Here is a 12663-nt window from a genome sequence, read left to right as displayed (position 1 = left end):
GCTTAGAATTGATCAATATAGAACCAAAAAATCTGATTGAATATTTTAAATTTAGAGCAATAAACTGGTTACAAACAACGAATTTCTTTTACAATTATCATGTGCAAATTTTACAAAATTAAAAATACTAGTTATGTACTAGTAGTTGGCAGTGTTTAATTGCTAAGGTGTCCAATATAAAAAATAAAGACATAAAATAAATTACCAATTCAAAAAAAAATTTATAAAAAACAAAAAACGTAACAACAAAACAAACAAATACAAAAAACAAAAAGCTTAGAATTGATCAATATAGAACCAAAAAATCTGATTAAATATTTGAAATTTAGAGCGATATACTGGTTACAAACAACGAATTTCTTTTACAATTATCATGTGCAAATTTTACAAAATAAGATAATAGTTATGTACTAGTAATTGGCAGTGTTTAATTGCTAAGGTGCCCACGGTTAACATAAAAGATAAAGACTGAGAGCACTAAGAAAAATTTACCAAATCAAAAAAAACGAATAAAAAAAGAGACATAAAAACAAAACAAAGAACAGTCTCTTTTCGGGATTATTTGAGATCATGAAATGCAAATTCGTTTAACAATTATTTTAAAAACTGATACTGGACAGATTTTTCAATTTGACTCAAGACTGATTTTTCAACTTGACACAAGACTGATTTTTCAACTTCCCGCAAACAAACAAACATCACTTGTTTGCTCAAGGTACAGATAAACGGGAAAAGTTTTCTCATTAGACAAAAAAAAAGATTTTGCAGAAAAGTTTTTACAAAAAAGTAATAACTACTTCCTCAGTTCAACAATTTTAGGTAATATCCATGTCCATCTCTTATTTTTAGCAAGGTGTTCTGAACAAAATAAAATTTTTAAAAACTTGAAACAGAATCTTTCCAGGTAGTGTGACCGGCCGGGACCCGAACCCAGTTCAGTTTCAGTTTAAGAAGATGACGAGGTCTTGCTTTATGCACCTTGATACAATGGTTGGCAGCTCTACCATCCTTCAAACCCTGAATATATTACAGTTAAAATTCAAGAAGGATACACTAGCCTTTGTTAACGTTCTTCCAAGAAATTGCAGTACGCGCCCTTCTGAAGTGAAAAAGAACTATTAGCGTTCCTGAATCTAGTTCTCCAGATTATCATTCTTCAAGCTTTCTTTGCAGGGAACAGAACCTTTTAAAAAAATAATTTCATTTATCCAAATCCTAAATCATCTAAAAAATGAATTGATATAGGAAGAGAACCAGAAAATAAGAAGACGACATTAATGTAATTAAGTGTATTTGATGTTGTTACAAAGCAAATGAATTCACTAATAACCTTTAGAATAACTTCTAAGTGTAATGGTTCCGTTTACACTCCTAAATTGCTCGGTGTTTAATGTTCGTTGGAATATTAAAAGCCATAACTTGAGTTTTAAAGTCGTCTTCCTATTCTAGAAATGTCTAGTTCTCACTGTAAAAATAATAAACCCCATGTTAAGGTGAAGTGAACGGAAAACATGTTAGAACAACCAGACACTGATGAGCTCTTGGAACTTTGAAGAACCTTTTTTGTGATTCACCACTCACAATTTTAAAACTAAAAGTAAAAACTTATTTTATTCTTAAATATTTGAAGTATTAATGTTTCAGAGTGATTATGCAAGGACAATCGGCATAAGTTTTGGATATTCTTCTAACCTTAAAGGTCAAAAATAACTTTTATAAAAATTGATAAAATAGCGTAAGTTGAGCATTAAAACTTGAGCATAATCCGAAAAAGGCAAAAATTAAACATTTTAAAAACTGTGCAGGTTAATGAGTACTGATCGGTATTTAAACACGAAGGAGCAAGGATTCAACTACTGATCGGTATTTAAACACGAAGGAGCAAGGATTCAACTACTGATCGGTACTTAAACACGAAGGAGCAAGGATTCAACTACTAAGGATTCGGGATCCACCTCTAAACGGATCAAGGATTCAACTAGTCAAGGAACTCCACTAAACAGGAGAAGCCTAGCCTGGATGTTGCCAACGTAAGTCCTTGTGTGATTATGTACTAATATTCTAAAAAGTTAAAGATCCTCTGCATTTTAATATTGTTCAAACAAACTAAAGATTCCTTATTATGCACTAATTTTAAACTGATAAAAAAACTTAACAAAAGAAAAATCTAAATATCTTAAACCCTAACCTTTTTTCTAGATTGGCAAATTCTAGGAAGGATATATTTTAAACATAAGTATGTAAATCGTTGTTGTATAAAGATTTTAATATTATATTATTTAGGTTTTTTGATCGCTCAAAAACTTATAATTCCAGATGAGCGCATATGAAAAATTGGCTTTAAAAATGGCAGGCTGGTCATTCTGCGGATAAAATATCAAGAAAAGGTGGGATATTTTCACACTCACTGTAATGAAGATAACAATGATTTTTCAAAAGATAATCACTTACCTCTTCTATAGTAAAGGCAGGACAGGGATTAAAAGGACATTTGAACACAAATTCAGGTTTGCAATCTTCCTCTTTCTTAACACCATTCTCTAGATCTTCAGGAATATGTGCTTCAGAAGTATCAACTGTATCCTCAGAATTCTTTAGATTTTCGAGAGAATTAGCTTGCTCCTCTAAATTCTCTAAATTCTCTAACCTGGAGTCTGATTCTTCATGTCCGGTTTTTAAAGTTTCTATGTTTAGGTTGGTATTGTTTTCGGACAAAGCAGAAGAGGTTTCAGTGGAAGCTTGCTTGTGAATCAATGTATCAGTACCAGTAGCAGTTTTCTCGCTATCTGGTTCTTGTTTTGGTAGAACAGAAGAGTTTTGTTGAAGAAAATACAATGACTTTTGTTCTTCAGGTTCAGGAACTAACCCAGGTTCAGTTTTGATACTGGGTGAACTGGACTCCAGTTTTATTTCAGGTGTGATGGATAAAGATTGGTAAACAGGCCTTCGCCTAAAAAGATAAAAATGACAATGTTTTCAAATGATTCAAAATTTGGGAAAACTTCAAATTACCCCTATAAATTGACAGTTGATCTTTAATAAATTTCTGCCATTTTTCCAACCATTGAAACATTGATCCATAAAGTATTTATTTTCCACAAATTTTATCTATTTGGCATTAAAGCGACGCTATAAAACAGAAGTTCACGCAATATAGGCTATAAAAACGGTTTTTTTTTAATGCGCTAAAGGGTGGAGGAGGGGGCACATTTCTCTCACTTAGAGACAGTAATGATAAATCCAGTGCACTGTACCGTTTTTCGTTCCAGTCTGTTGTTAACTGTACACTGTACAGATGCTCTAGTTGCCTATAGGTCGGCCTAGTACTTCGAGTGAATTGTAGTTTACTGTACGAAGGTTTATTGTTTACCTGTACACATATTTGTCCTTGTTGTACCCCATGTACTTGTCCTTGTACTCTGCTAGGTTCATGTAATGATTATTCTTCACGTGCAGGAAAATAGAATCGAAGCTGAACAACAACGATTTACCGCAGATTCGGCATCTGCAACATGAATATTCGTTTTGAAAACTTATCACATACCGATTTATAAAAATATGAGGGAAATTAATTAGATACAAAGCACTGCACAGGAATATGCTAACACATGATCATACCACACTGAAGACTTGAGTAAACACAGGAATATGGAATACAATAATTTAAATATTGATTGACACAGAAATACAATACTTCAGACATTAGTTAACACAGGAATACTATACTTTGAACTTTATTTAACACAGAAATATCATAATTTACAACTAAGTTAGCTCAAAAATATGATACTTAAGTTACCACAGGAATGCCATAATAAAGAATAAATTAATTAATTAAATTCCGTAAACTTTAGCTCAAGATGCTAAAAAAAGAAAGTAAAACTATAATGTGTACCTGTAGTAAGTTTTTCGAACATAAACAAACTTCTGTTCGTCGTTGTTGCCAGTTGATTTACTGTGGTTCCTGTAGATATGAGGCCTGTTGACCAGGCATATTTTTACAAAATTTAAGGAAATGATCATATATTTGAAAAAACACAAAATCTATGGAAATAGGAACGAAATCTTGAGATATATTCTAAGACTAAAATAGTCACGACAAGAATTTTTGAAGGAGGCTTAGGCCTGACTTTTGCGGAATGATTCATGACTGTTTGTGAAGGCTTTTGTTTTTAAATCCATAACAAGATAAATTAAACAAAAACAAGGCAATTTATTTTTAAATGCTGGTTTTCCTAATATTATTAAGCGAGAAGATTTTAAGACAGTAAAGACATCTGGATAAACACATCTTGTGGACATCAGTGGAGTAGCAATTATCAACTAGTTCATCTTCTTCATCATCGCTTTCATCTGATAGAAAATCTTTATTTCCCGCCAATTCTCTCAAAGTATTGTTTTGATTCCTAAAAATGTAAATACAAGAAAAATAAGTTTTCCGGATAAAGACAGCATTCAACTAGCCCCATAAACATTAAAGGGACTGTGAGCGTTTTCCAGATAAAGACAGCATTCAACTAACCCCATAAACATTAAAGGGACTGTGAGCGTAATTTCAAGTGAACCTTCAGTTAAAGGAAGACATTTTCGATTTACAACGGTACCCTTTAAGTTTAAACCTTTGTCAGGACATAAATGTATAAATGTACCCTCATTTGTATAGCTATAAATAAGAATATTTACGAAACCTTTATCTTTTTCTTTACCTTTGATATTTAAAACTTTGACCGGAGTCTTGTTCATCATGTTTCCTCTTCTTCTCAATATTCGATTTATCTACGCTATTTTTAGTCTTGATTCTCTCATTGGTCTTCGTCAATATTTTATCCACCTGCATTGTCAAACTTTAGGTTTCAATTAGTAAATAAAAAGGGATTTTTTAACCAAAGGAAAGAAGGTTAAAGGTAAAGTAAAAATCTGTGATACATTTTCTATCTCTATGTAATATTTGATTTGTCTTTCTGTCTGTTTGCTAGTATCTAAGGAAGGTTTATGGACGGTCGGAAAGAAAAATATGGCCTCCGAAAAATTTCAATTTCGAAAATGCACAAATGAAAACAGAAAAATGTGCGAAATCTTAAAATATAGTAAAGGAGAACAAAGTATACAAAAGGAAAAAAACTACCTGTTGATTAACTTTCTGCTGAACACAATGTTCCCACCTATATTGTGTTACAGTTGAAATATTATGCTTAATTCTTAGATGCTCACCAATAGAGCACATGCTAAATAACAGCTCTTGATTGCACAGTTTACATCTAAAATCATGAAGAATCATTTTTTTGTTTATTTCTTATGAACAAAAACTATTAATCTTACCTGTGATACGTTTTACGAACAGATCTGAACAATTTCTTAGAAAACTTGAGATCTTTGTGATGATATTTAATATGGCATTTTCTTTTTGATGAAAGGACAATATTCTTACAGCGCAGACACTTACTGGTACAGAGGAGATTTACATTATTTGTAAATATTTTCATCCCTTCTCCTTCCTTAGCTGGGTTTTCAGATTCATCTTCATCAACATAATTGTCATCCTCTTCAGTGGTCAATTCAGATACTTCTTTAGGAGCATCAGTATGATCCTCTTCAATAGCCATATGTTCATCTTCATCAACGTCAACTTGACTTGAGACTGCTTTATGTTGAAGTTTAGTGTGAGATACAATCTGTTCCTTTGTACCAAGAATAGGACAGTAGGTACACCTGACTGGACCAGGAGGATGTTTCTTGGTCACTTTCGTCTTGGAGTCCTGGTTCAGGTAGGTTTTGGAGTACTTCTTAAACGTGATGTTTAATGAAGGATGAGATTTCTTCAAATGTCCATTAATTCCAACTGGATTGAAGATTACTGATTTATTGCAGATCTTGCATCTAAAATTATTACTTAACTGAAATATCTCAAACAATCAAGATTTTGAAATTTTATAAAACTAATTTCATTGTAAAATGAATGAAGCATTGACTCTGTTTTTGTCAATAATTTAAATAAAGACTTATTTTACCTGTGAAGAATCTTTTCCATGACTTTATATTTCTTTTTTATCTCTGGATGAACATTGTTAGTGTGAGTTGATTTTACTTCGATATTCTCTTCTCCACATGACAAACATTTGTATTGGCAGAGTTCAGACACATTGTCGGAATAATATTTCTCTTTAGACACATTGTCGGAATAATATTTCTCTTTATGCTTGATCTTCGTTGGCATTTTATCATTTGTTTTTTCCTCATGCACCTGGAGGTTCATTTGCATCTCATCATCTTGAGGTTCCATGCTGAGGTATGTTTTACAATACCTCTTAAACGTCATGTTTAATGAAGGATGACATTTTTTCAAATGTTTATTAATTCCTTCTGAATTGAAGATTGTTGTTGTGTTGCAGATCTTACATCTTAAAATATTACAGAAGTCAAATGTCTCAGAAAACCATAACAATTACAAACAAGATATTTAAAATCAAAAAACTAAACTTTATCTTTAAATAAAGTTACCTGTGAAGAATCTTTTCCATGACTTTATATTTCCTTTTTATCTCCGGATGAACATTTTTTGTGTGAATATTTTTTACTTCAATGTTTTCTTCTCCACATGACAAACATTTATATTTGCACAGTTCAGACACATTGTCGGAATAGTATTTCTCTTTAGACACATTGCCGGAATAATATTTCTCTTTAGACACATTGTCGGAATAATATTTCTCTTTAGACACATTGTCGGAATAATATTTCTCTTTAGACACATTGTCGGAATAATATTTCTCTTTAGACACATTGTCGGGATAATATTTCTCTTTAGACACATTGTCGGGATAATATTTCTCTTCACGCTTGATCTTCTGGGTAGAGTTAAATTTTTCTGGCTTTATCTTGAGATATTTGGCTTTGAAATTTGCTAAGGTTGTGTTATGTCTTACAGCAGCATGACTAGCAAGAGATCTATTACAAAACAGAAACTCTCCAGCGCAATCAGGACATCTAAAATTAAAAAATGAAGATTTTTTTTCGATTAATTTATTTAAATGTTATGAAAAAATATCTTTTCTATCTTTAAGCGCACTTAAATCTCAGAGTTTATTGGATTCTTTTTATCAATGTTCAAAACATGGCATATATAAGAAATAAGGAAAATAAAAGATATTTTGTATATAGAGTATATAGAGTATATAGAGTATATAGAGTATATAGAGTATCTTAAAATTATTAAAAATCTTGCCAGTTCATTTCCAAATTTTCGTGTGTTTTTTTTTAATTATTTGCCTTCTGTGTAATAGGGTAGATTTTTACCTGTAATAAGTTTTCCTGACAAAGGTACAAGATGGTTCCAGGGTTTCTTTATGGAAATTTTTGAAATGAAGCCATTTCTTGTCAGAACTAAACCTCATCTGGCAAATGTTACATTTGATTAGACACATGTTGTTAACATCATCTGAGAAGATCCTCTTGAAAGTGTCGGTCTTTATTTCATTAACTTCATGTTTTTTCATCGGTTCTGAGGTTTTGAATACTTCTTTAATCTTTTTCTTGATAACTCTGGCTTTCTCTGAAATAACAGGGATTTCAGGGGGTTCCATAGCTTTGTCATGGTCACTTTCATCTTTGTCAGAGATATCAATCTTTATCTGTTGATGGCTTGTGATGCTATTTTGATGATTTCGTGGGTTAACTTTATCCAATTGCTCCACCATTTGATCATAGGTTGTTTTCTCATCCCATCCCATGTACTTCTTCTTGTATACCTTTACACTTCTTATCCTATGCACCCTACGGACATGTTTGCTGATTTTACCCATGCAAAAGGCAAAAACTGAAGAACAGATTTTACACCTGCAAAGACCACATCTTGTTTTGATATGTCATCAATCGATAAATCAAATAAAGTGTAAATCTTAAATGGAACCCAAAGTGGAACCCCCAGACTGCCAACAGGGCGCACATTAAAGCTGCACCCTGGAAAAAGATAAGATGGGAATAGAAGAAACAAAGAAAATACTTTTTATATAAAGAAAAAAATGCATTCACACGAAATTAAATAATTAAAACTTTCAAGTAAATATAATTTGGCTGAAATGAAACTAAAAAATAAAGCAAGATGAGTTCACCTATAGAAGGCATTGTTGGTATCTTTAATAGGCCCATACTTATTCAAGGCGACCCCATGTTTGTCTTTTATGTGGCGCCTGATTTGACTGCTAAGAAATAAGTCTCCACAGATACTACATTTGCTTTTCCTCATTTCTCTAATGTCGTCTGTAACAAATCTAATATCTTCACAGGCGGTGCCCTTTGTTATTTTTTCTTGATGAGATTGCTTGATTTTGGCACTATTCAGGACACCTTTACTGATTTTAGTACTAACATTTAATCTAGAGGTGATTGGAGAATTTTGAGGTATGGGTTTCTTAAATACTTTGATATGCTCGTTGGATTCGACAGCTTTGATAACCTTTTCAACTTTAGGTGCAGATTCCTGTATTTTAGATTTCCTTGGGTTAATTATGTTCAGATGTGAGACCATTTCTTCATAAGTCATTTTATTCTTCCATCCCATATATTGAAGCTTGTAGTCAGAGAGCTTGGTACTATGCACTTTACCTACATGGTAATTGATGTGTTTGAAATCAAAGATCATCACATCTTGGCACAGTTTACACCTAAAAAATATATCTTTGAAGGGACTGCAAGCATAATTTCAAATGACCTTCCCTTTATAGAGGAGCCCGATTCACAATGGAACTTTTTAAACCTTTGACTGATCAAGGATGTTAGTCATATCCTTATCAATCTAATGTTTGAAAACTGGTTTTAACGTGGAAAAGGCGATATTTTCAACAGATTAGCTCTGTTGAGTTCACAATACATGCAGAGTACACAGGGTTTGAGAATGATTCAACAGTTATTTAACAGATTTACACATATCTTTTTCACTGGATGAAAAGGTTACCGTTGTAAATTGGGCATTGCCCTCTTAGCATGGGGGGGGGGGGTCCCTATAACATTACGTTTACAGTCCCTTTAAGCCTTAATTTAGTCAACAAATTATAATATATTTATTTTTAATTTTTCTTTATATTTTTATATTGAAGAGAAGCTTCTCTTTTAAAAAAGTTTTATTTCAAAAAAATATAATTCTAAACATAGACTTCGCCATTTTGAAACCTTTTCAACTTTAGATGTCGGTGGATTATCTTAAAAATACACTTTAAAGAAAGGGAATCATCCCCTTGCTTTTTTTAATGTATGTTTGGTTCCAATTTCTGTTTGTTTTAATTCTTATCACTAGTATTCCTAATTCTAAGCCATCCCTTACTGACCTGTAATATGAAACGTTATTGATGTAATCTAAGGAACCATATTCTTGACGGGTGACCTTGTGTTTCCACCCTAAATGTCCTTCAAAGGAATACCCGAGAACAATTTCTCCACAGAGTTTACATTTGATCTTTCTCATTTCTCGGATATCATCTGATATGAACCTAGAGTCCTCGTTGCAGCTTCCTTCAAGACCTTTACTAGTATTTGGACATTCGTCGTTATTTTCACTCTTCCTTGATTTTTTCATGGCTGTCTTGTTTCCATCTTCACTGTCATTTGAGCATTCGTCATTATTTTCACTCTTTCTTGATCTTTTCATGGCTGTCTTGTTTTCATCTTTACTGTCGTTTGAGCATTCGTCGTTATTTTCACTCTTTCTTGATCTTTTCATGGCTGTCTTGTTTTCATCTTTACTGCGATTTGAGCATTCGTTGTTTTCTTGATCTTTTCATGGCTGTCTTGTTTTCATCTTCACTGTCATTTGGACATTCGTCGTTATTTTCACTCTTTCTTGATCTTTTCGTGATCGCCTTGATTTCATCTTCAATGTTATCTTTCTGATTTTGGATCGTTTTCCTTGGCTGGATTCTGTTCAGATGTGAGACCATTTCATCATAAGTCATATTCCCTTTCCATCCCATATGTTGAAGCTTGTAGTCAGAGAGCTTCATATCATGCTTTGAACGTAAATGGATTCCGATGAGTCTAAAATCAAAGGTAATAACAGCTGGGCACAGTTTGCACCTAAAAAAAAAGTATCTATAAGCCTTAAATTGAGTCAGATTCAGCAAACTATTTTTAGACCATAATTTTCCTTCAGATATTTTTATCATCTTTAAGGGAAGCTCATCTTTTCAAAAAAGTATATTCTCGGAAAAATATGCCTGGTTCCTTTTTTAATTAAAAAAATATTGTATTATGTTACTTTTTTCAGTAAAGCTTCTTCTGATTTTATAAATGTATAGCATATCTGGGAAATTTTTGGGCCGGGCTATTGAGTTCGCAAAGTCAGCGAATAAATTAACTTTTTAAGGGACAGTAGACGTAATTCAACTTGACCATCCCCATTTATGGAGGCTTTAAGGGACAGTAGACGTAATTCAACTTGACCATCCCCATTTATGGAGGCTTTTAGGGACAGTAGACGTAATTCAACTTGACCATCCCCATTTATGGAGGCTTTGAGGGACAGTAGACGTAATTCAACTTGACCATCCCCATTTATGGAGGCTTTTAGGGACAGTAGACGTAATTCAACTTGACCATCCCCATTTATGGAGGCTTCCACCACTAACCAATCCCACATAGAATTTACAAAATCAGGAATGACATAAAGTTTATGGTTGATAATGAAAGGGGTTGTTATAGAACTAATTCTTTGATTAGTAAATAAATATATAATCATAATTATTGAAACGAAAACTGAACAGACTCAATTTCACAAAAGGTTAGTCTTATCAAGAATCAATGAGATATTTGTGTTTTTTGTCTATAAAATTTATCATTTTAGTTGTGGTTTCTCTAAAAAGAATGACTTGAGATAGATGCTACAGAAACAATAAAGGAAATTGTTAAAATTAACACTTTTTAAGAAATAAAAGATTATCTGCCACCTTTTGATCAGATAATGTTTTAGGGGGTATCATTGTGAATAAACCATGGCCCTCTTTAAAGGGTCACTTGAAATTGCAAGTCTCTTAAAATAGTATAATACATAGTTCCCTGACTGACCTGTAATATGAAACGTTATTGATGTATTCAAAGGAACCATACTCTTGATGGGTGACATTGTGTTTGTGATGTATATGACCGTCCATGAAATACCGAAGAACAATTTTTCCACAAAGTTTACATTTCACCTTTCTCATATCACGGATATCATCAGTTATAAACCTTGTGTCCTCCGTGCAGCTTCCTTTCTTTCGACACTTTCTTGATCTTTTCATGGCCGTCTTGTTATCATGTTTATGATTTTGGTTTCCTTTATTTACCATGTTGGTATATGCATCTCTCATGTATGTATTCTTGTAATCCCCCAGTGTTACACCGTGAACATTATAAACATGACTCTGAATGTGTTTATAGCTGAAGGTCATCACATGGTCACAAATCTTGCATCTAAACAAAAGTTTCCAACTGTAGGAATTAATTTGAAATACTTTTAAGAGCTATCTTAAATGTAATAAATAAATGTAGCAACATACCTGTTGTAGTACTCATTGTCATATTCATAATCTCCATAACTTCTCACACCATGGTACCTGATATGATTGTGCATACTGTACTCTTCAATCAAGTTTTTGCATATTTTGCACAAAATTCTCTGTCTCTTCTCAATATCATCTGTGATTTTACTTTCATCAATGTCCAAGGGCTGGCAATTTTTCAGATTTTTAGGATTATCTTTTTTCTGCATACTATCATTTTCATTGGCGTAGTCAGAATTATCATCGGTTTTCTTTTCCTTTGCTATGTTTTCTTTGATGTCTTCATCAAGAACATTGTTGGTCTTTGTCAGAAACTCATGATTACTAAAAAAGCACATCATGTCCGAGGAAAATAAATAAATAATGATGCTTTAATGGACTGTAAATTTAATATAAAGTGACATTCCAAGCACAAAGTTCCATTCCCGATTCACAGCGGTACCCTTTCTACCCTAATCTGAGCAACAATGAGGAAGATATTGTCGTTTTATTACCTAAAATCTCTGGTACAATAATCCCTTATTTAATTTAGCAAAGAAATCACAATTGTACATAATCCATTTTCAGACAGAATATCTTTAAGCTCATACGAATGTTGTTGAGTTCTGCTGTTAATCTAAATCATAAATTTACTAACAAACCAATCATTTTACATGATCATACTTTTTAACCCACAACCCGACATAGATGAATCGACTTACCCAGACTTATGAAGTAATTGATTTTCGTCTGAATCATCATTATTGGAGTATACACCGCTATCCTCTTCACTAGACTCATTCTCACTAGATTTAACTTCATCTTCATAAATAGCATTCTTACTGTCACCTTTCACTTTACTTAGTTTAGCATCATCAACCTTCTCCAAATAGTTAGAATATTCCTGAAAAGGAATTCCATCAGCAGCAACTTTTTCATTCAGCAATTTATGCTGATTTTCATCGTTTTCTGGGTTGTCAGGCATTTTAAATTTATGAACAGATATTTCGTTGCTTTGACTAGAAGGATCAACCCTCTCCGACTGAAGGAAAAGAGAGGATTGATCCTGATGAGTCTCCCCTCCAACCTCATCCTGTTCCTGACCCATCCTACTGTTCCAACCCCCCATCATTCTTACATTCTTTCAAGTCCATTC

General features: G+C 32.8%; 1 protein-coding gene across 8 annotated transcripts; it reads right to left on the bottom strand.

Moving 5' to 3' along the window:
• Positions 1–47: 47 nt before the first annotated feature.
• Positions 48–12661, bottom strand: LOC111699034 (uncharacterized). 8 transcript variants are annotated; one of them, XM_023469572.1, is made up of 18 exons: positions 12230–12661; positions 11526–11852; positions 11053–11439; positions 9819–10065; positions 9321–9757; positions 8109–8660; positions 7294–7833; positions 6734–6984; positions 6499–6673; positions 6009–6398; positions 5320–5877; positions 5126–5258; positions 4707–4831; positions 4236–4406; positions 3896–3979; positions 3371–3505; positions 2452–2950; positions 48–1017 (listed from the first exon to the last, which is right to left on the bottom strand). In XM_023469572.1, the coding sequence occupies exons 1-18, from the start codon at positions 12637–12639 to the stop codon at positions 877–879; spliced, it is 5562 nt and encodes a 1853-aa protein (XP_023325340.1). In that variant the 5' UTR covers positions 12640–12661; the 3' UTR covers positions 48–876. The 8 variants fall into 8 exon arrangements, with proteins under 8 accessions (XP_023325340.1, XP_023325339.1, XP_023325338.1 ...); XM_023469571.1 differs by having other exon boundaries at positions 6499–6795; positions 6826–6984; XM_023469570.1 differs by having other exon boundaries at positions 6499–6984; positions 9321–9729; positions 9791–10065.
• Between the last annotated feature and the right edge of the window lie 2 nt (positions 12662–12663).

Source organism: Eurytemora carolleeae, unplaced genomic scaffold (assembly GCF_000591075.1).
Source record: "Eurytemora carolleeae unplaced genomic scaffold, Eaff_2.0 scaffold343, whole genome shotgun sequence".
In the NCBI taxonomy this organism is placed as follows: domain Eukaryota; kingdom Metazoa; phylum Arthropoda; class Copepoda; order Calanoida; family Temoridae; genus Eurytemora; species Eurytemora carolleeae.
Note: the sequence above shows the minus strand (reverse complement) of the source record. Positions and strands in the feature narration are given on the sequence as shown.

Coding starts and splice junctions, on each gene's coding strand:
- LOC111699034 (XM_023469570.1), bottom strand. CDS start 12,639: ATGATGGGGGGTTGGAACAGTAGGATGGGTCAGGAACAGGATGAGGTT. Junction 6,985..7,293: donor GTCAGGAAAACTTATTACAG/GTAAAAATCTAC, acceptor TTTTAATTTTAG/ATGTCCTGATTGCGCTGGAG. Junction 4,832..5,125: donor AGCAGAAAGTTAATCAACAG/GTAGTTTTTTTC, acceptor TTGACAATGCAG/GTGGATAAAATATTGACGAA.